The 23,262-nt window shown below is 40.8% G+C and overlaps 1 protein-coding gene across 1 annotated transcript in view; it reads left to right on the forward strand.

The window, feature by feature from the left end:
• Positions 1-23,262, forward strand: part of LOC145391717 (zwei Ig domain protein zig-8-like) — an 89,972-nt gene that overhangs the window by 56,203 nt on the left and 10,507 nt on the right. The window contains exons 4-7 of the mRNA XM_080266257.1: positions 1,756-1,966; positions 13,641-13,848; positions 17,453-17,535; positions 22,270-22,272. Coding sequence (XP_080122383.1) covers positions 1,756-1,966; positions 13,641-13,848; positions 17,453-17,535; positions 22,270-22,272 — 505 coding nt within the window. The remainder of the gene's footprint in view (positions 1-1,755; positions 1,967-13,640; positions 13,849-17,452; positions 17,536-22,269; positions 22,273-23,262) is intronic.

Genomic DNA, 23,262 nt, shown 5'->3' on the forward strand with positions numbered 1-23,262 from the left:
TTTTACTTGTCCTACTCTGGGCAAAGACTTCAGGGCCTACATCTCGGTGGCAGTGACCTATCCCAAGGCCCAGTAGTGCTCCTACACCTCCACATGTCACCACTTCGGCGCTAACACCCACCGTCCATATTGAATACATGCTAGGGCTGTCTCATACAGGACTGGTGTATTGGTATTAGCGGGGGTATTTCTACGACATGTCGGCGGGTCATCTGGTAGATCAGGAAAGTCTGCTTTCAGGAAATTCAAATCCTTAAACTGTTCCCTGCCCAAGCCGGGATTCGATGCTGGGTCCATTCGGACTGCAGGCCGCCTCTCTTCCGATTCAGCCACCGCCTCTCCCAAATATAAACCTTTTCAAATTTCATTAAGCTCAGTAAATCCCCCAAATACTTGATATAAATCACAAAACTCTGGTCAGTCCAAGTATAATAAAAATATCATTAAATACATTAGTGTTGTGCTGTGATCACACTGCCGCTTCGAGCATGCAATTATCATGAAAAATAGCAGACTATCATTGCTTGAAAAATTAGCCATGAAACTTTTGCCTCATTAAACTTACATTCCCGTAGCTGTTTGAACACCAACTACCATGATTTTTTTCCACCAGGCTGAGCTGTGTGTGTGTTGTATGCTGTGAAAGTTTTAATTAAATCGGTTGAAACAAACATGAGGAAAATAACATACCAACACAGAAATATATATGAAAAGAGGGGATCAGTTTTTGAAGTACAAATTAGCATAACGTTGCTTTTATGAACACTAATGACAATAATGATCAGTAAAAAAAAGTGAATAATTAAAACAATCTATGCATGGCTAAGGACAAAATTGCAGGCAACTATTGATATCTAAGACGTAAATGAGGACACTGTAGGACTTCCTCATTCCAGGGGTCAACTGCAGCAATAAAAAAACAAAAATGAAAAGTCGTATATATAGCAGTTTATTCAGTCAGATAGAAGCAATACTTACAAAATACGAACAAGGAAATTAAGAGAACCACTGCGTCTCTTGGTCACAAGTTACACGAATTCTTTTAATGCATTATAAAGTTATGTAAATGTGTCATACGGCTGGAAATCCGTCCGTGGTATGTAATTCAACTACAGTAATATTACTGTCTAAGAAGATTTTAACCTTTTTTTGGGGGGGAGGATAGAGTATCACTTTAACGTTTGGTCCTTCAGTTTACTCTTGTTCTCGTTAACAGGAGACGATCAAGCCTGCTAAAGGGAAACCTACTGTACCTCCGTCCAAATGATATACTATTTATATTGTCTACGTATGGATGCATCATAGTTAGTGTGTAATAAAAACTCTAACCAGATATGGGCTATAAGGGTTTGCATCCAAGGGTTGTTTGTTGTTGTTTGCTTAGTTAATACCACAGAGGGACGAGTGACTGGCCTCTTTCACCTTTAATGTCTGGACTGATTAGCCTAGCTCTGTACTCCCACGTTCCTAATTGGTCAGTATAAGGCCAGAAGATGGATTGATGATTGGATATTGTCTATACTACTTTCACCTAACTGGACCCAGATTTTCGTCCTTTTGTAGCTTCTTTCATACAGCTCCGTGACAAACAATGAAAGTGCTACAATCCCACATCCTTGCCGTAGAGCTTCTTCTTGGCCAGCATCATGTTCAAGTGTTCATCTATTATCACAACTCAGTATTCAGGATGGAGAAATGGCAAAATTAGACCATGTTAGGGTAAAAAAGAGTATTGTTATTTTGTCTTAATTATAGGTAACATGGATGCGTCACCAAGACGTGCAGGTGTTGACGGCAGGGCTCTTCACGTACACGACAGACCAACGCTTCTCTGCACTACACTCTGAGGGCTCTGATGACTGGACTCTACGCCTCGCCCAAGCCAAGGTGTCAGACTCAGGTACCTACGAGTGTCAGGTGTCAACAGAGCCGAAGATATCCAGGGCCTTCACTCTTCATGTTGTCGGTGAGTTGGACTGGGGAGTAAGGAAGCGTCTTTTTTACATTCTCCGATTGCTTCCTACCGACGTTGTATCCTGTCTTCCATGTTTCTCATCCACCCCCTGGACGTCAGATGGTAACCTTCCTTTTAATACTCTGTTGGGCACTTCATATTGCTATCACATTAAAATACTTCACATAACACCTTCCATCGTCGTGACCAGCAGGGAACCGTCTGGGAACTTTTGCTTATGATCGTACACTCGAGGAAAGTTCTGCCTTATACACCTGCCCGCCAGTTCGGACTATTATGCGTGAGACAACCACTAGTGAAGCAGCAACCAGACACGCAAATGCCTGGCATCACTGTGTGACAGGGGAAAGGATAAGGGAGGAGGAAGGCTGGGGGAGCTGATAGTCCCTTTTTCCTCTCTCTTCCATCCTCATCCTTCTCACACAGTTACCCGATAGATGAATGTTGGTTATTGCTTCGCTACCACTTGTCTCACATTTGCTGTTTTGAAGTGGTGAGCTAGTGTATAACGGTGAACTTTCCTCGGGACTATTCTACTTAACTTTGGAAGTGTGTCTCACGTTGAAGTATCTCATGTTGGAGGAGTCAGTGAAGGATATATCTAAACGCTCCTCTTGAAGTTTCTCTCAGTTTAGTATAATCGCCTGGATATACTATAGCCAAAATTAACAGGAAAAACAAAATCCGTGAAGGAGTTAATTCTTTCAGTGCTATGAACGCAGTTGGGTATTTATTTTAGATTATATTCTGGTCCCCTTTTTCAGGTTAGGGGATTCTACCATTTACAAGGATTAATCGAGACAGTTTTCAACTTCTCATCTACTAGAACAATTGTCTACTGATCAAAGCCTTCTTGTGGTACCGTGTGTAAAATAATGCAATACTGCGTCCATAGAAGGCAAGAAGATCAGTGTAACTCCCTAACCACTCTAAATCGGTATATTTCTTCATATGCCCTGTTAATATTATTCTTATGTTCCTTATGGAATTTATGTCCATATAAAGTCATCAATAACATACACGAGAAGACTAAGGTGGAGTAAGTAAAATAAATATCTAAGGCAGAGGTTGTACAGAGCCTTGTGCGCTGTCGGGAACACTGTCTTTTATTCTTTTTCGTCGGGAATGTGTGTTCCATAAGAATGGGATTATTTTTTGTCTCTGTCCTAGCCAAATTATTCAGACTATGCATACGTACTTCTATATTCCCAAATTCATGGAAAGAAGCCAATATCCACCCAGTTCCGAAGAAAGGAAGTTCGTCTGACCCCTCCAATTACAGACCAATAGCTGTCACATCTTCTCTTGGTAAGGTATTTGAAACTTTAATTAATAAGCATATTGTTAAACATCTTGAATCCAACAACTTAATTAGTGATAGACAATACGGTTTTCGCCACGAAAGATCCACCATTGACATACTCAATCTCTAAACTCATACCATCCATCAATCAATTGATCTTTTTGGAGAAACTCATGCAGTAGCTCTGATATCTCTAAAGCTTTCGACAGAGTATGGCACCGTTCCCTGATGTCCAAACTCCCTTGCTATGGACTAACGTCTTTTGTTCCTTTGATTTCTTCTTATCTTAGTGACAGGAAAATAAGAGTAAAAGTAGATGATGTATATTCGAATTTCCACTCAATTAACGCCGGCGTGCCGCAGGGATCAGTTCTGGCGCCAACCCTATTTCTGGTTCATATTTATGATCACTTATCTGTCACTCACAATCCCGTTCACTCATATGCAGATGACTCAACACTACATAGTTCATTCACACTCAGACATCCATTTACAACGTCTAATATCTCTACCTCTCAACTCGTACAGTCATCTCCATAAATCAAGATCTAGATACAATCAGTGAATTGGGACAAAACAACCTTGTCTCTTTTAATGCTAGTAAAACTAAATATATACAGTTTACTAATAGACAGATATTGCCAGATTCGTACATTACCTTCAGTGCTACTAATATTCCCATCTCCAAAAGTATTGAAATTCTTGGTGTCTCACTTAACAGTGCCCTCAGCTGGACCTCTCATGTCATATCACTTGCTAAAACCGCCTCAAAGAAACTTGGATTATTGTACAGAGTCCGTAACTTCTTCGCCGATGAGCAGTTAGCTATAATTTATAAGAGTCATGTGCGCTCTCAGCTTGAATATTGCTCACCCTTGTGGAATGGTTGTGGAGAGGTTGCATTAAGACAACTAGACAAAATTCAGAATAAAGCTGTTAGAATCATTAACAACCCTCCCATTACATATAAACTACCTCCCCTGCAAGTAAGAAGGAATGTTGCCTCCCTTGCATTATTTTACAGATATTTTTTTGGCAAATGCTCAGACGAAGTTGCGTCCATGGTGCCACCTCTCCATGCCTTCCCTCGTGCTACACGGGCATCTGGTAGCGCTCATGACTGGAATGTCACTCAACCATATTGCAGAACTTCTGCCTATCAGAATTCTTTCATTCCCCTAACTGCATCTCCCTGGAACTCGCTTCCCCGGAGTTGTTTTCCTCCAAATTTCAACCCACAACTGTTCAAGTCTAACTGTTACAGATATTTTATGAATAGAGGACACCAGTAATCTGGTGTATGGATTATTTTTGTTTCCCCATTTGTTTTTCCTTCCTCCGTTCTGTTATTTAAAAAAAAAAAAAAATCTAGGAGAATACCTGATCTTCCGTTCCCTAAGGCCAACCAATCCTCTTACCTGCTACAGACATTCATATATCCCTGTGTGTAGGGTTGCTTAAGTAGGAAGTAAAATGAACCAAATATATACTGGAGGGAAGTATCATTAGGAAGAGAGTGAAAAAAATCTTTCCTTCCAGTAAGCGACGTTAACAGGAAACAGGGTAAATCTTATCTTTCTTATTTCTATCAATGAATTAAAGTAAAAGGCAGTCATACATTCTAATATATAGTGAGTCTGATCCAAAACTATTAAAAACTGTATATATATATTTTTTTTCCCATTGTTTTACTGGGAATTTAGAAGGAAATAGGGTAAACATTATCTTACGTCTTCGTGTAGGTGAGTTTAGTCAGGTAACGTCATTAACCAGGCCAGTAGTTTATTGCGTGAAGTGTACATCCATAAGTCTCTGATGTTATATTTGGTTGAGTTATGAAGGACAGTTTAGGGGTTACTCTGGTATATCGTTCATTATATATTGGTAACAGAGGATGTGATGGAGGGATGGTGTGGTGAGTTATATGAGAGAGGGGGATATAAGCTGGAGGGATTTTAGACATATGGTAGGGAACAGGGAGATTTGTCTGTGGCCACCTCTGAAGGGACTCATGCGTGTGGCTGTAGATAGATATATATATATATAGATAGATAGATAGACAGGTAGATAGATAGATACATAGTCTGACCACCTTAATTGGACTAGATTTTTGTCCTTTTCCAGCATTCATTGTATACCGTAGTTCAGTGGTACATACAACACTATGGTTTCATATTCTTTCCATCGCACTTCTTCGTGACTAGCACCATACTCTGGTACAAACTTCTTGCTACAGCTCAATATTTAATGCAAAATATTGGTGTTCAGGCCGAAATAAAGTGGAAAGTACATACAACGAATACATAGGGTCGTCCATCTCTAATGCTCCTCTTCCTCTCAGTCAGGTGATTCTCGTGTGTTTCCCGGGGCGGCTCAGTCAACGTTATCACTGTCTGTCCTGCATTATTAGTTCATTTCCTACACACACTGTCACACCCACGTCCACACCAGCAGGCTGTGCCGTTCCCTAACACACAACATACCGCTACCGGGGTTTCGATCTGTGCGTTATTTTGGACTATCTTGTATAGAAAATAATAATGGCGATGATAATAACAATAATAATCATCATCATCATCATCATCATCATCCCCATGTGTTACCTAGTGTGTCCTGTAGATTCTGCAGCATGATACGGATAATAATATGTTGATGGTGAAGTTGATGTCGATAAAGATGTCAATAATGTTGGCGATGACGATGATGCTGATGACTAAAACGTTGCCGATGTTGTGTAGATGTCGATGATGATGCTAATGTTGAAGGTAATGTTAATGATGATGATGTTTATTTTGACGCTGATTTTCATGCTGATGTTGGTGATGAAGATGACATTGGCGATAAGGACAACGATGAGAATGAGTATGATGATGATGATGATGATGATGATGGTGTGAGTGAATGTGAATAGCGGGGCCTCGCTCAGTTGCCTGTGCCCTCAATTAGAATCAACAATGCAATACAATTTTCTCTCTGATTTTGGAACTCCGGTCAGCGCTCGCCACGGAGAATATTCCTCTCCTAATTAGTGTCTCTCGCATCTGATTCTCTCTCTCTGTCTCTTCTCCTCCTTTCTCTCTGCTTTTCGCCTCCTTTTTCCCCTACATTTAACCCTTCATTCCGAGTACGTCTTTTTCGCGTCGTCTTTGGCTCCTATGACTCACTCTCAGTTGAATAAAATCACCTGATGTTAACTGGAAGAGGATACTTAAGTTTTTCTACCATGAGCAGTTAATGCTACCCGGATAACACTCTCAGGTTCCTATAACTCACTCTAAGCTTAGTAGAACATACGGGGACGCCAAGAAGAGAATACTAGAGTTGTCCCGACCGTGTATGAGTTAATAAGACCACCAAGAGACAATTTTACATAACTTAAGAAGGACGTATAGTTGTGAATGGGGTTGGTGAACGCCTTACCTAAGAATACATAGCAGTGAAGAGGTTAGTCTATCCTAATTTTCGTCTCTGACTTTTGGGTTTTCCTTCAAGTATACATGTTCATCCAGTCATCCTGCATCATATAGCATAATTCAGTACCTTTATTCCATTGACCTACATTATTTTTATTATAAACCAGTTGCCAATAAAAGATTAGTATATTTCACTTTGGGGAGGTGTATTGCAGCAACGGGGTTAGTAAAAAAAAAAATCTCTCCTGAACTGTGTAAAAACGTCATATTATAACAAGAATAGACGATAAATCCCCACCTCCTCGTGCCTCTTTCTCTGCCTCCTCCCTCCTCATCCCTCTTTGTACTTTCCGCCCCCTCTCTTCTCCCTTCTTTCTCCTTCTCCTACTTAGCCTATACCGTTTCCTCTTTCGTCTCATCCCTCTGGTTTCTTCCCTCCCCCCTCTTATTCCCCTTCCCTTTCCTCCTAATAAATAACTCCTCCTGTCTCTCCTCATTCCTCTCTTCCCCTTTCTCCTCCCTCACCCTTCTTCTCTCCCTCACCCCCCTCTTCTTCTCTTCTCATTCCCCTCTTCCGTTTTCCCCTCCCTCGCCTATATCCTCTCCCCTCTCCTCCTCGTATTTTTTTTTTTTTATCCACCTTTTCCCTTCCCCCGTCTCTTTTCCTCCTCCTCATCCCTCTCCACTCTTTCTCCCCTCTACTAATCCCTTTCTTTTGCTGTTCCTTGATCCTTCTCATACCTCTTCCTCTCTTTCCTCATCCTTCTTCGTTTTTCCCCTCCCTCTGTTCCTCCCTCCTCCACCCTCTCCCTCTCTTCATCTCTCTCTTCATTTCTCTCTTCCACTTCCTTATCCCTCCCTTTCTCTTTTCCTTTCATTTCCTCCCCCTCATCCCCCTTCCTCTCTCTCCTCTCTTTACTAATTCCTGTTATCAGCTTATCAGTAGTGTGCAGATTAATGGAAAGATTCAAAAGAGATAAAATTGTTAATTATATAGAAATTAATATAATTAAATATAATTAAAGACTCGCAGCATGGATTCAAACATCGATGTTAATGCTCAACTAATTCATTGGACTTCTTCCATGATATTTACAAATCATATGACAACTCAAGAGCAGGAGATATTATAATTTGCCTCGACTTTAATAAAGCATTTGACACCGTCCCTCACATGCATCTCGTAAGCAAAATAGAAGCCCATGGAACAGAAGGAAATATGGAGAAATGGTTACAAGACTGGCTTTCAGACAGAAAACAACGGGTTGTGATAAGCGGAAAGGAGTCCAAATGGCGTAATGTGATGAATGGCATTCCTCAGGACTCAGTACTTGGACCGATACTTTTTTTTATTATCTACATAAACGATATAGATGAGGGTTTAAAATGTAAAATATCCATATTTCTAGACTATACTGAAATAACCAATAAAGTAACTACAACGTTTCATTGGCAGTAGTTACAAAATGACATTAATACTTTGGCAAGCTGGACAGAAAAATGGCAAATGAAATTCAACACAGAAAAATGCAAAGTACTTCATATTGGAAATAACAGCGTCCATGCGAATTGCAAAATGAACAATATCCAGTTATCACGTACAGACAATGAAAAGGATCTTGGTGTGATAATATCAAACGACCTAAAACCGAGTAAGCAATGCACCGAGGTGGTTAAAATTGCAAACAAGTTGGTGGGATTTATTGGAAGGACTTTAGAGTTTAAATCGGAAAAAGACCTACTTGCCCTGTGCAACTCGCTGGAGCACCCCTATCTCGAGAATTGTATGCAGTTCTGGTCTCCGTACCACAGAAAGGACGTAGAAATAACAAAGAAAATACAGCGAAGAATCACAAAAATGATACCACGATTGAGAAACAAACCATATGAGGAACACATTGAAGAACTTCAACAATTTAGCATAACGATACGCTGGTTAAGATGTGGCCTTACTGAAGTTTTCAAAATCATGAAGAGATGTGACAACTTGGACATGAATAAACATTTTGAACTAGACCGGTCGAACCAAACCAGGAGAAATGGTTGCAAAATTATAGGAAAGCGTTTCCAATCCCATGAAGCAAAATACTTCTTCTTGAACAGAATCGTATATATCTGGAACAGATTACCCTCAGATACCGTGAACAGCATCTCAGTTAAGACATTTTAAAACAAAATAGACAAGTTCTTGCACGAGAATCTTCAGCTGACTGTTCTGTCCGAATAACATACTTTTACCAGCTATGCGTGAGTTTGTTCCCCTCCTGTCTACAAGACACTCCTTAAACTTAACGTACCCGTACCTAGCGTCTCGTCGAGTCATAATATGTGTATCAATTTATTACATGCAAACAAAGTAGTATAACCACAGAGAAGGATCTGCACAGATAACCCTGAGTTAATGATCACTACTCTTACTTTCGACCTGTGATGGGCTGTGGATCACTGAGGGTCCCTGTTAGTTAAGTGACCATCATCGTGATTTTTTTAATGTATCAGGGATCACTGCTTCAGGAGGTAACTTGTGTATTTCTTCCACATGGGAAAGTTCCTTGTCACAATGAAGTGAACTGAGCTACGGCCTGATTAACTGCTGCCTTCCTTTAAAGCGCCAGGCAAGACTGCTACACCACCCCTGAACATCCACACTCTGCATTTTCCACATTGTGTCTACAGACGCCCCGTTATCTCAGTGCACCCGTACATAATGTCATGCCTTATTTATTTATTTATTTATTTGATTATTTATTTCACTTTATTAATTTCTCTTTCAGGTAGCTTATAGATAAAGTATTATACAATGTAACTTTTCCTTTTCAGTCTTTCCAAAGAACTTTCCATGCTCCATGCAGGTCCTTCTCACTTTTTTCCTGCCAGTTTTATCTGGAGCGTTTGGAGGCGGGGGGAAGCCTTCTTGGTTTACTATCCTTATCCTTCAGCATGTAGATTTAGATCTCGTAGTCATAGTCTACTCTGTAACAAGCAGCCTTGAAAGGACCATAAGCTCTGTTGCTGTTTGCTTTCCTTTGTATTCCTTTGTATTCTTCCTTTCTGTCCTCATCCTTCTTCCTCTTTCGCTTCCCTCTCTTCCCCTTTCCCCTTCCTCATTCCCCTCATCTCCCTTCCTCTCTCCCCTCCCTCAGCTTCCTCCTCTCTCTTCCTCTCTCTTTTCGCTCCCTTCTTCCCCTTCCCTCCCCTCTCCTCGTTTTTTTCCCTGGTCCTCATTCCCCTTCCTCTACTCGCTACTAATCCCTGTCTTCCCCTCATACCTCTTCCTCTCTCTCCTCATCCCTCTCTTACATTCCACTCCTCGTCACCCCTCTCCCCTCACTCCCTCTTCACTTCCATCTCAGTAAATTTTGGAATGGACAAAAATAGAACAAAGCCAAGAAGAAGGACTGGAGAAAATCAATGAGGAAAAAAGGCGAGGTGATTCAGTAGAGGAGATGTATTTATAGAGCACATGCAAACAAGAAGGGAGGGAGGGAGAGAGAGTGAGAGAAAGAGGAGAGAGAGTGAGAGAAGGGGGGAGAGAAAGGAAGAGGAGGAGGGAGAAAGAGGGAGAGAGGAAAGGGAAGAGAGGGAAAGGAGGATGGGGTGGAAAGGAAGAGAGAAAATAATGATGGGACAGAGGGGAAGTGAGAGGAAAGGAGAGATGAAGATAGGGGAAAGAAGAAAAACGAAAGGGAAAGAAGAGAAGATAAAAAATAATCCACGAGGGAGAGGGGGGAGAGAAGAGAGAGAAAGAGAAGGGAGGGGAAGGGTTGTGGGTAAAAATAAAAGATAGAATTAAAGATATTGAAAGAGCGTGAGAGAAAAATAACGCAACTGACCAGAAAAAAATATATATTACTGTCATTTAGACTGAAAACATGGCATGAAGCTCTGTTGGTGGAGCTGATTAAAATAAAAACGTATTATTTATTGTGCACAATGTCATTACGTGGGAATATGAAAAGAGTATGCTGTATATGCGTAGTGGATGAAAAATAAAGTAAAACTAGTGCAATAATAAATTCAGTGAGAGACAAACAAAATGACGTACATACATACATACAGGTAGACAGACAGACAGACAAACAGACAGACAGGCAGACAGGAAAGAATGGTAAAAGGGTGGGCTGGGGTGAAAAGGGAAGGATGAAGGAGAGAAGGGATGGATGGGATGAGAAGCGGAGGAAGGAGAGTAAAATAGAAGGAAATAATGAAAGAGGGAAGTGAGTGGATGAGAGGAGTATGGATAGGAAGGTCCACATGGTGGAGTGAGGGAAGAAAGGGACAAGGGGGAGGAAGGAGTGAAAGAAAGAAGGGGAGAGGGAGGAAAAGAAAGAGGAGGAAAAAGAGGCAAAAACAATGCTGAAAGAAAGGAGAGTGGAGGGAAGACCGGAGAGAAGAAGAGAAGAAAGACAAAAGAACATGCAAATAATAATAATAATAATAATAATAATAATAATAATAATAATAATAATAATAATAATAGTTTTATTTCGTCAATAACGACACAGCTAATAGTATTTATAAAACACTGTTAGTATTGTCGTGGTGCCTTTTATAAGTAAAGTGATATATATACGTGGAAGAAGGAAGAGAGGGGATAGTAAGAGGAAAATGAATAAGAGGTATAAAGTAAAGGAGGAAAGAAAAAAAAAATGTATGAATGAGGCAGTTGTTGACGACCATCGTCCACTTACTTTATGTAGTGCTACCCACTTCTTCCTTCACCATTATCATTCTTTTTCTGTGTTTGCCCTTCGCTCTTCCTATTTGTCCCATCTTTCCTGTCAATTTTTACTATTCTTTCCATTTCAGGTGGCTTTACATTGAGTGACAAGCCAAATGGTTTCCTGTAAGCCAGAAAACCATTTACAACGCTGGGTAGTAACCACATAACAAACGCATACTGGTTCCCTTTGTGTCAGCAAGTGGGTTGGCGGATGGTTAGTATCCCTCTCCGTAAAACAACTAATTCAGAGACAAACGGCCACCCCTTACGGGATTATGGCGTCTGTCTAAAGATAGAGATAGATGAAGTGAAACATGAAGAGGGCAGGATGAAAAAGAAAGAGAGGAAGCAGAAGGGAGAGACGGGAAGGAGATGGAGGAGCATGGGAAAGAAGAGCACGAAGAAGGGAAGTAAAGAGGAAGGGAAGGAAGAAGTAATTTGTTATGAAGATGTGAAAGGGGGGGGGGGGAGTAGCGTGAAGCACCCATCTACTAACACTGGACACATAGTTGGAGGGATGTGGACTTGAAGTTGGCGATTACTTCAGAAGCAAAGGAGATCAAGAAATAGGTATACAGTATGGATGATGACGATGACGATGAAGTATATGGGTCCACGACTAACTTTCTTACATCCAACTGCTTTTAATTTCATAGGTATAAGGCTACAAGGCTTGATATGAACTCAGAAATGAAGTCCAACATATTCCCATTTTCATATCTTACCATTACAGAAGCTGACTGTCATCGTAATATTCAGCGATAATAGGCCACCCTCCATTTATTCATTATTGTAACCTTCCAGATTACTTAAGAATTAAAAGCAGTCACTCAAACTCATTATCTTCTCTTAACTTCTGCACAACCAGACGTCCTTCCCGAACAAAATAAAATTACCTTGTAGAAGACACACACACACACACACACACACACACACACACACACACACACACACACACACACTCATGCTACCACCTCAGAGTCACATTTGTCACTGCCACACACAACAAGACCACACTTCATACTGACTTCATCACGCTGTCACGCCTCCACCTACCAGACCTCATTCTACCACACCTCACAGTTGCATCTTACACTGCCATATCTTACAAGGCCACAACACACACACACACACACACACACACACACACACACACACACACACACACACACACACACACACACACACACACACACACACACACACAACTTACACTACCACATCTTATAGCACACACCTCAGAGTCACATCTCATCCTACCACACTAAACCAGGCAACAGCTCATACTGCCTCGCCTCACACTGTCACACATCGCACTATCACACGTCACTCAAACAAACTTCACACTTACATTTCACATTGCCATATTTTACAAGGCCATATCTCACATTGCCACACATCACAGTGTTACATCTCACACTGTCATTCATCACAGTCCACACTTCACACTGTCACAGCTCAGAGTCACGCCTCGCTCTCGCACCTCACCATGCCATACATGTCATTCTGCCGCACCTCGCAATGCCACAACTGGCACCACGTCTCACAATACTACGCCTCAGACAGCCATACTTCACACTGCCACACATCACACTGCCACATCTTTCATGTCACATTTCATAATGTTACATTTCACACTACCACAAATCACAACGCCACACTTCAAAGTCGCATATCACAGCCACACCTTACACTGCCTCACACCACGTTGTTATAGATCATACTGCTATACTGTACATCACATTTCAACAAATCACACTACCCCAGCTCACATACCACAGCATAACATCCCACACTCCCATAAGTCACACCTCACAATGCCACAGGCCACATTATAACACCTCATACTACCACATACCACATTACTGCACCTCACAATGGTAACAGCACTCTGCCTCATATCAGTCACATGACACAATGCCACACCTCACACTGCCACATACCCCACGGTCACATCCCACACTACCACACATCACGTACCAAACCTTACGCTGCCTCTTTTCACAGCCTCACCTTACATTGCTACACCTCACATTATTTTACAGACATCTCTCTAACACTCAGTAACTATTTAATATCCAAGTGCTTCTCCAGATTTCTTGCAGTTTACATACAGATGTGGGAGGAAGGATGTATGTTCTAAAGAAGTGCACATGGTAAAAGGGAGTACCCAGTTTTCACAATACAGTATATACACTTATACATCTGCTTATAATTTCCTTACAGAGGCGGCAGCTAGGATATCGGGGCCAAAGGAGGTTCACATGGTAAGCGGCAGCAGCATCAACTTGACGTGTGAGGTTACGGGCAGCACAGAGCCTCCACAATACATCTACTGGTACAGAGGAAATACACTGGTGAACTACAGCTCCAGGGGCGGCATCAGCGTGGTAACTGACAAGCTCTCTCGCACGTCAAGGCTCATCCTCACCAGGTGCCATATTGAGGCTTTGTTGAGCTTTGAGTTGTGTGTCTGAGGTTGCTTCTCTTTGGCAAAATCACAGCGTTTCTTCAGTATGCCTGTGTATACTTCTATCTTCACCAGTCACATTTACATACGTTCTTGAGCATCCTTGATTATAGTTTTAGCTTCACCAACAATATTAACCTTTTTTAAGGTTGAGTTTATGATAATGCTTGTTGTTGCCATTATCATAGGTCTCTTCTTTTTTGGCTTAGTTTGGTTTATCTGGGACATTGCTTTATTTATTTATCTACTAACTTTGTATTTGTGTCCGATTTTGGGCATATACTAATAGCACATTCTCTGAGGCCTAGTAGCCCTCCTACATCCTACACACCTTCACATATTATTTTTATTATTATTATTATTATTATTATTATTATTATTATTATTAATATTATTATTATAATTATAATAATAATAATTATTATTATTATGATGATGATGATGATGATGATTATTATTATTCCTTGGCATAATTTGTGTACGAAGTTGAAAGCCTGAAATTTTAGCTTCAATTTAACACGTACCAAAGTTTTTATATTTTTTTAGCTTTTATTCTGCATCGTTATATTTTTTTAGTCATATTCACAAACTTCCTTGACTTTACGTTGTGAAGGAGAACGCATTTTATTTAATTTTTTTATTTCCATTCCTACAACTATCGAACAGTATTAATATATTGAGTGAACATTAAAGTAAGAGAGAGACATATACCGTGACTCATAACAACAATTACTGCCACCGGGAAAATAAAAAAAAGTTAACCTCTTCAGATCGCTGATGTCTTGTTTTCTTCCATTATTTCGAGAGAGAGAGAGAGAGAGAGAGAGAGAGAGACAGAGAGAGAGAGAGAGAGAGAGAGAGAGAAGAAAATCTCATGGAATCGGGCAAAGGGATAAAGTAATTTTGGAGATTACTACCGGGCAAATATCAACGTGAAATATGGGACGAAAAACTGATTCACGAGAACATTAAAAAAAAAAGGGAGACAATTAGTTTTTCCTCATTATTAAGTTAACCTTTTTTTTTTTTTTTCTCCCCGCCGACGCCATAATTTTTTTATGCCTGTTATCTGCAGAGGATATTATTTATTTTAGGGGAGACTTCACGAACTAGTGAGGTTAGGTATATAGCCTTAATAATTACCTTCATTTATGAGTCTGTATCAAATCGCTAAATAAAATCGTCTGTTAATAGTGTGGTTCTAATGAGTCACAGGGGATGACGATTTAAGCTAACTTACTTTTCCACTCCAGACGATTTTTTCCCACTTAGGGCAGACTAGAGTACCTATATACCGGGTGAGTAGCGGGATAGGGGGTATCGGACGCTCAGCTGATGGCCGCCATTTTCCTGCCAAATTCGCGCGCCCCCTGGCTAAGACTCACGGCAGGCTTTCTTTTAGTTTATGTTTTTTTGTTGCTGCGAGTGGGCGTGAAGCCGGGCTGTTCTGCCTATGGGTGTGCCAATCGACCGGAGAAAGGCTTTTAAGTGTTCACATTTCCATCTGATCCAGAAAGAAGGAAATTGTGGAGGAATAAAGTCAATCGTCTGGGGTGGGAACCAACTTCTAAATCAGTCTTATGTGAGGTATGGTATGCTTAATGAATGTTTTCATGTAATTTGCTGGGAGCTTGTTCCTCTCTGCCGTAGAAATAAAAGAATTGGCAGCGTAAGAGGGAACCCCGAAAGTAGATAAGAGTATCAGGACGGTTAATCATTGAGAATGAATTTGCGTAAGAAGTGATGATTCACAAATTCACGTTTTTTTCATACTATGTTGATATTAGTTGTTTATGGTTATTTATGCATATCTTGCATATGTATTATTATACTTCCTGTTCATATGAGTGCATTGTGTTACTTGTGTATTATGCCTACATAGAAAAAAGTATTACCGAGTAGGCCTATTCACAAAATAATAGTGTGCTCAAGGTAGCCTACCTTTATACTATCGTATGTTACTGTTCATATGTGTATGACGTTTACCTTTCGTGTGTTTATTATCACATGTCTCGTGGTTTTACACGTATTCTTACGTGCATTATCCGTACATAATCTTTTGATGTGTATTCTACATGTACTCATTTTATTTCGTGTGTTGTGCAATACGTGGAACACGGAGTGATTCTTTGTACAACCTTATAGGCTATTGTGCTCATAGCGTAAAAAACACGGAGACCACCTGTGACGGGTGCCTGGGAGATGTAATATCATCACCCCATCAGACAGCTTATAAAGCAGCAGACCTCACTTTACTCAAGGAATACAAAAAAGGAAGACTTACTGCTGTGTCAGTTAAAGTATATGAGATGCTGCATAAAGTAGAGCTGATACTCAGGAAAGGTCAGTGTGATTTGACAGGAAGGGATAACATTAAGAAAACCCTGATGAATGAAGCAGTAAACCTAACCAAAAATTATTTTAATCCTACCTGTCACCTCAAAAACAAACATCTAAGCAAGTTTATCAATGCTCGCTTGCATTTCTACCACAAAAAGATTAATGAAGAAGACAAAAGAAACACACAGAAGAAAAATATAAAACTTAGTAGTAAAAATGTAGCCGTGAGGAAACTTGTATAGAACGTAATCATCAAGTCCTGTCCCTCAACAGGTTACTGCTGTAATATAGTATATTGTTAAATATTCGCATATAAACATTGATTGTAAGCATCCTACTTCTCATTCATCACCTTCTCTTATATTATGCTTTCGTCAGTATTTATAGCAAACTATCACCAGTAGCAGAGACAGAGGGGACAGCAGGTCTCCGGGCAGGGAGTTGGTGAGCGCCGCGCGTTTGGCAGGAAAATGGCGCCTTATCGCGGACTTGTCGCTACTCTCAGTATATAGGTACTCTAGGGTAGACCAGTAGGCTCCTTTTACTCTCACATGGCCTAAATTCGCCACCTCCCCATCTTGAAGTCAGAGTTGTAACAAGAGATGAATAATAGAATGTGGTGCTATTGCCAATAATTGGTATGGAGTGAAAGTAGAGATGCAGCATTGTCTCATTCTGTCACTGAGCCACGTGAAATAAGCTGCAAAAGAATGAAAATCTGGGCCAGGATAACGTAAAATGAGTATAGTAGTGAAGGTGCTAAAGAAGGCTGTATATTTTTCCCACAGTACGATAGGTCCTTCTTTAAGCCGAATAAAATCGTCTAAACGTAAAACATATACAGTAAAAAATAGATTGTCAAAGTGAAGGAGTTGTTTCTTTCTCTTTCTCTTTATCTGTTTATACCCAGACACCTTAATCCTGTGCTGGGTGGCCACAAACAAATCGCCTCCTTATCGCCCTGCCCTTTGTCATTTGCCTGACCTCCCCTCAACACACACCCCTCTCATATGGTATTTCTTCATCCCCCCATCTCATCTTTGGTCTCCCCCTCCGCCTCACTCACATACTCCTAGCCAATCTCTCATTCTCCGTCCTTTCCGCATCGCCAGACCATCTCAGAGTATTACCACTTTCAATCACATCCACATCAACACCTCAGCACTTCTTTTCTTCCCCATTTGTTTGTCACTCCATGTAACAGCCCTTCTAAATATCTCTCCACCAGGGCCACCGTTGCTGACTCGGGTAACTACACGTGTTCGCCGGCCAGTGCTGAGTCTGCTTCAGTCAGCGTGTATATTCTCAATGGTACGGTCAGCTAGGAGCCGATGTTCTTTTGTGTTGACCTATTCAATGTGTTTTTCTCGAGTTAATTGTACTGCTGCAGCTACTGCTACTATTACTACTGCTACTACTACTATTACTACTACTACTACTAGAGGTGGAATTGGTGATATTATTATTGTTATTGTTGTTACTATGATGATGATGACCATCATCCACTCAATGTCTTGTTGTCAACTTCTTTCATATTTATCATTTTTTCACTGTGTCTGCCCTCCTCTCTTCCTATTTCTCCCATCTTTCCTGTCACTTTTTATTACTCATCGTTCCTTTTCAGGTGGCTTTACACTGAGTGACAAGTCTAATAGTTTCCTGTAAGCCAGGAAACCATTTACAACCATATAAACAACCCACACGTGTTCACTATGTATCAAGTAGGTTGGCGGAGGATTAGTGTCCTTCCACGTAAAACCACAAACTCAGAGACAAACGGCCACCCCTCACGGGATTATGACGCCCGGCAACAGACAGATAGCGAGATTATTATTATTATTATTACTATTGTTATTATTAGTAGTAGTTGCAGTAGCAGTAGAAGAAGCAAAAGTAGTAATGGAATTGGAGGAGGAGCAGCTCTGACCTCTTGTGGTGGTGGTGTCGAGATTACCATGTTATGTAAGAGGGTAAGTTGCTTGCCTTTGAGGTTACTTAATACACTTTGCTGTGCAAAACATAATTTGCTTGCTGATGTAGTGTTGTAGTGGTGACGGAGCGGTTGTGATGCGATGTCGTGGAAGTGACTGTATGGTGATGGGTGATGGTGTGGAGGTGCTGGTGGTTTTGTTTTGTTGGTATGGTGATGATAGTTTGTGGAGGTGCTGGTGGTGTGTTTTGCTGGTGTGGTGATGAGAGTGACTGCGTGATTGTGGTGGTGGAGGTGGTGGTATGTTTCTTTTTTATTGGGCTGGTGATGATAGTGACTGAGTGGTGATGGAAATGTGGTGTGGTACTATAGTTACTGTTTTTGTTGATGGTGGTGTGGTGTTGTGTGATGATGAGGTTTTGGTGGTGTGGTAGTGGTGATATGAAGATGCTGGTGGTATCGGTTGGTGGTAGTCATGAGGATGTGTTGGAAATGTACTGATGATCGTGGTGATGTTGTCTCATGTTGGAGTATGGCAGTGATGGTCGTGATGTTGGAAATATAGGGACAATGGTGGAAGTGTAGTCGTTCTGGTGATGGTGGTGGTGGTGGTGGTAGTCCAGAAGTTGTGTGATGTCATGATTATATTGACGTGATGATGTGGGGTGGTGAAGTAATTTTTATCTTTGTGATGATGGTGGGTGTCTTTGGAGATGACTGTGTGGTTCTAGAGAAAGTATTGATGGAAGTTATTGTGTGGTGTCATGGTGCTGATAATGTGATGACAATGGTGTGGTGATAGTGGATGGTGGTCGTGGCTATGAATTTAAGCGATGGCTGTTGATTGGTGATGGAGCGTGGGGTAGGGGTAGAGTGATGATCGTAGAATTATGGTGATGATGGAGATAGTGGTGATGGTAAAGTGTGTTTCGGTGACTGTGGAGGTCATTATGTGGTGTTTTGATGTGATTTTGTTGATGTGGTGAAGGCAGTGGGTGGTTGTGGTGTTAATAATGTAAACAAGGTAGGTGGTGGTGGTGATGGTGGTGTGATGATGATAATGTGGTGGTGTTGTGATGATGGTAGGTATGTAATGGTTGTGTGTGTGGATGAGTGGTGGTATGTGATGATGGTCTGTGTGAGGTGGTGTGGTGTGGTGATGGCGGGTGTGAGGTGTGATGAGTAATTGTGGTAATGGTGGAGGTAAAGTAGTGGTAATTCTGTTTTTTTTTTTTTTTTTAGGCCTATCGACCATTGGGGCCAAGGCCCCTGGTCAGTGAGGCCATATATATATATATATATATATATATATATATATTAATATATATATATATATATATATATATATATATATATATATTGTTACATAGCCTATGATTTCATCATCCTTTGTGTGATTTTTAACGCACAGTTGCTGCATGTTTGATCACGAGCGTGTTCTGCCTCAGTTCCCCCCTTCTACCGTTATAGTAGATTAAGTCGTTCTCTCTGTTGTCCAGAGCGGGATTGGAACTCTATGTCCCCATGGCTTTCATTTGCGCGTCCTTCTCACAAGTTTTATCAAGCTCTCCTGGCTCCTATATAATGAGCTCAGTCTCTGCATCATTGCCACTTAGATCTGCTCCTCATTTTGTTCACATCTCTGTCCTCCCCTGTACAATTATTATTATTGTGAGTGCTCAAGAAATCTCCAACCATCTAGCAGCTGTGTGTAATTTGAGTATAACTGTTGTTGTATTTTTTCTTGTACTGTGTAGCATAAGGTTGATTCTTAGGCCTAGTGAGGTTTTGATTAATGTTGGGTTGTGTCAGTTATTTTTTATAATAGTTTGTATCTGTAATTATTTATCTGGCATTCACTGAGTATTATCTGGTATCTCATTTTATCAGGGCTGACTTAGATAAATTTACTCTTGCTAATTTCGTGTTAATAGAGGCTATTGCAGTTAACCATATATTTAACCTGTTTATTTGCCATTACATTATCCTTATGAGTTCTGAATGTTTTGTTGTTAGTTTGTGCATTAAACTTTAACTTGTAATTTTACCTAACTCTTTTGTTTTGAACCTGGAACTTTACGGGACAGTAGTGACTCTTCGTATTCTCACTTAAAGTGTACATTATCTTTCTCTGTTCCGTAACATAAATTTGGCGACCTCATATCAGGATATTCAGGATATTATCATAAGGATATTGTTTGATATTTTGTGACTGTGATATATTCATGATGGCTACTATTTCTACACTTGATGAAGCCAAAGATTTTTTGTCAAATGTGCAAACAGTGTGTGATATAGAAAACAGAACAAAGAATGAACTTAAGCTTGTTGCTCAACAATTGGGAATTGCAGTTCACTCTCATCATTCTAAAGATCAAATTGTCGGCATGATTAATAAAAGCTTGTTTAATGTAACTCCTCCAAATGAGCAAACGCAGATTGAATTAGCTAAGTTACAGCTAGCTCTGCAGGAGGCTCGTGCCAAAGAAGCTGAATTTCAAGCACGTGCTAAGGAGGCTGATGTTAAGGAGGCTGAGTTTCACGCACAAGTTGAACTTGCTAGGATTCAGGCAGACCATGAGTATCGCATGAAACAAGGTGGAACTGGATCATCTAGCTCTGATGATTTTGATGTGGCTAAAAATGTTAAACTTGTCCCTCCTTTTAATGAATCTGATTTAACTAAGTATTTTCAGTTGTTTGAGAGGGTAGCTACAGGTTTTAATTGGCCTAAGGAGTATTGGCCAGTACTCCTTCAAACTGTTCTCACCGGTAAAGCTCAAGTAACTTATGCATCTTTGCCTCAGGATCAGTCTGATAATTATGATGTAGTTAAGAGCTTGATTCTTAAGGCCTATGAGCTTGTTCCTGAAGCTTATAGAGTAAAATTTAGGACAACTTATAAGCAAGATAAGCAATCCCATGTTGAGTATGCAAAAATCAAAGAAGATCTGTTAGAGCAGTGGTTAAATTCTAAGAATGTGGATTCTGATTTTGGTAAATTTAAGCAGATGATTTTGCTGGAGGATTTCAAAAGGTGTATTAGTAAAGATGTAAGCCTATATCTTGATGAGAAAAGAATAGATAATTTGTCTGATGCTGCAGTTTTAGCTGATGAGTATGTTCTCACTCACAAGAGATATTCTAGAGAAAAAGGGAAAGCTGAGAGTAAGTACGTTGCCTCTACTCAGAGTACAGGTAACAGGAAAGAGAATAAGGATGATGTTTCTCAGGAAGTAAATACCAGCTTCACCTCTAGATTTCAGAAAAGTAAATGTACTTATTGTAGTAAGCTTGGTCATACTACGGAGAGATGTTTCAGGAGACAGCGTGATGTGAACAAAAAGGAGTCTTTAAATATTCAGTCAATTGGTCTAGTGTCCACTCTTGAGAGTTCCCAGAATTCTTTAACTGAGTTAACTGAACCTGCTTTGAGGGTAACTTAAATTCTCATGATGGAGCTCCTCTTTTGAGCAGTAACGTGGGTGACACTCTCAAGAGTTCATGTGCTAATTTCCTGTCTGATGGTTTTGTCAGTCCTCTGGACAGTAATGACAGGAAATCAGTTCAAATATATCGTGATACAGGTGCTTGCCAATCCCTTATGCTGACCAGTGTTCTAGGCTCTAATGTTAATTCCTCTGATGAAACTGTAATCTTACAAGGTGTTGGGAATAATTACTTCTCTGTCCCTCTGTGCAGAGTGAATTTAGAGTCTGGTTTTGTTAATGGTTCTGTTATGGTTGGGTTGGTTGAGACACTCCCAATGTCAGGTGTAACTTTCTTACTTGGAAATGATATTGGTGGAAGTCAAGTGTGTCCAGCTCCTCAGTTGTCTAGTGAGCCAGTGGCTGTGTCCCAGGATTGTGATGTCCCTGATGTGTTCCCTGCATGTGCTGTCACTAGGGCTAAGTCTAAAGTTACTGGTGATTTAGAGGATAATGATGATGATGATGTTATCCTAGCTGACACTTTTCTTGCTAAGGACCACTCACCAGATGAGGCAGTACCCCGTAGTGTTGATAATTTGTCTCGTCAAGAGTTGGTTGAGTTGCAGGTTGCTGACCCTGAGTTGAAAGGTCTAGCTAACTCTGCTTACAGTGAAGAAGAGTCAGCCGGTGCTTCTACTTGTTATTATGTAAAGTCAGGAGTACTTATGAGGAAGTGGAGACCCCCAACAGCATCAGCCGACTGTGAATGGGAGGTTGTACATCAAGTTGTCATCCCTCGTGTTTGTAGGCAGGATATCATTAGAGTGGCTCATGATTCCAGTTTGGCAGGACACCTTGGAGTGAGGAAGACTGTGGCACGCATTTTGAAACACTTCTACTGGCCAGGTATCTTCAGGGATGTTTCCTGGTATTGTAAGTCTTGTCACACCTGTCAAGTTGTGGGGAAGTGTAATCAGACCGAAAAGGTTGCACCTCTAGTTCCCATTCCTCCTTTTGAGGCGCCTTTCACCCGTGTGTTGGTGGATATTGTGGGCCCTCTTCCTAAGACTTCTTCAGGATTTTCTTATGTGTTGACCATGATTGATATGGCTACTCGTTATCCTGAAGCCATTCCACTTAGAAACATCTCAGCAAAGAACGTGGTTAAGGAAATGCTAGGGTTCTTCACAAAGTTTGGTCTGCCCAAGGAGGTACAGTCAGACCGAGGAAGTAATTTCATGTCAAACGTTTTCAAGCAGTCTCTGAAAGAGTTGGGCATCTCCCAGATCGCGTCTTCAGCTTACCATCCCCAGACCCAAGGAGCGTTGGAGAGATATCATCAAACATTCAAATCGATGCTTAAGAAATACTGTTTGGAACATCAGAAAGACTGGGATAAAGGTCTTCCATTCGTTGTGTTTGCTGCAAGAGAATCTCCAAATGAATCACTGGGCTTCTCACCTTTTGAACTACTGTTTGGCCATGAAGTAAGAGGACCCCTTAAGCTACTCAAGGAATGCTGGCTGTCGGAGGAAGATGACGTCAACCTGCTGGAGTATGTGATGAATTTCAAAGAACGGCTGTCCACTGCTTTACAGCTGGCGAGAGAGAATTTAGGAGCTGCTCAGGAGAAGATGAAGACTTGGTATGATAAGAAGTCCAGGTTACGCCACTTTC

The sequence above is a fragment of the Coenobita brevimanus genome, chromosome 2 (genome assembly GCF_032717465.1).
Source record: "Coenobita brevimanus isolate Jiangsu-jjx chromosome 2, ASM3271746v2, whole genome shotgun sequence".
Lineage (NCBI taxonomy): Eukaryota > Metazoa > Arthropoda > Malacostraca > Decapoda > Coenobitidae > Coenobita > Coenobita brevimanus.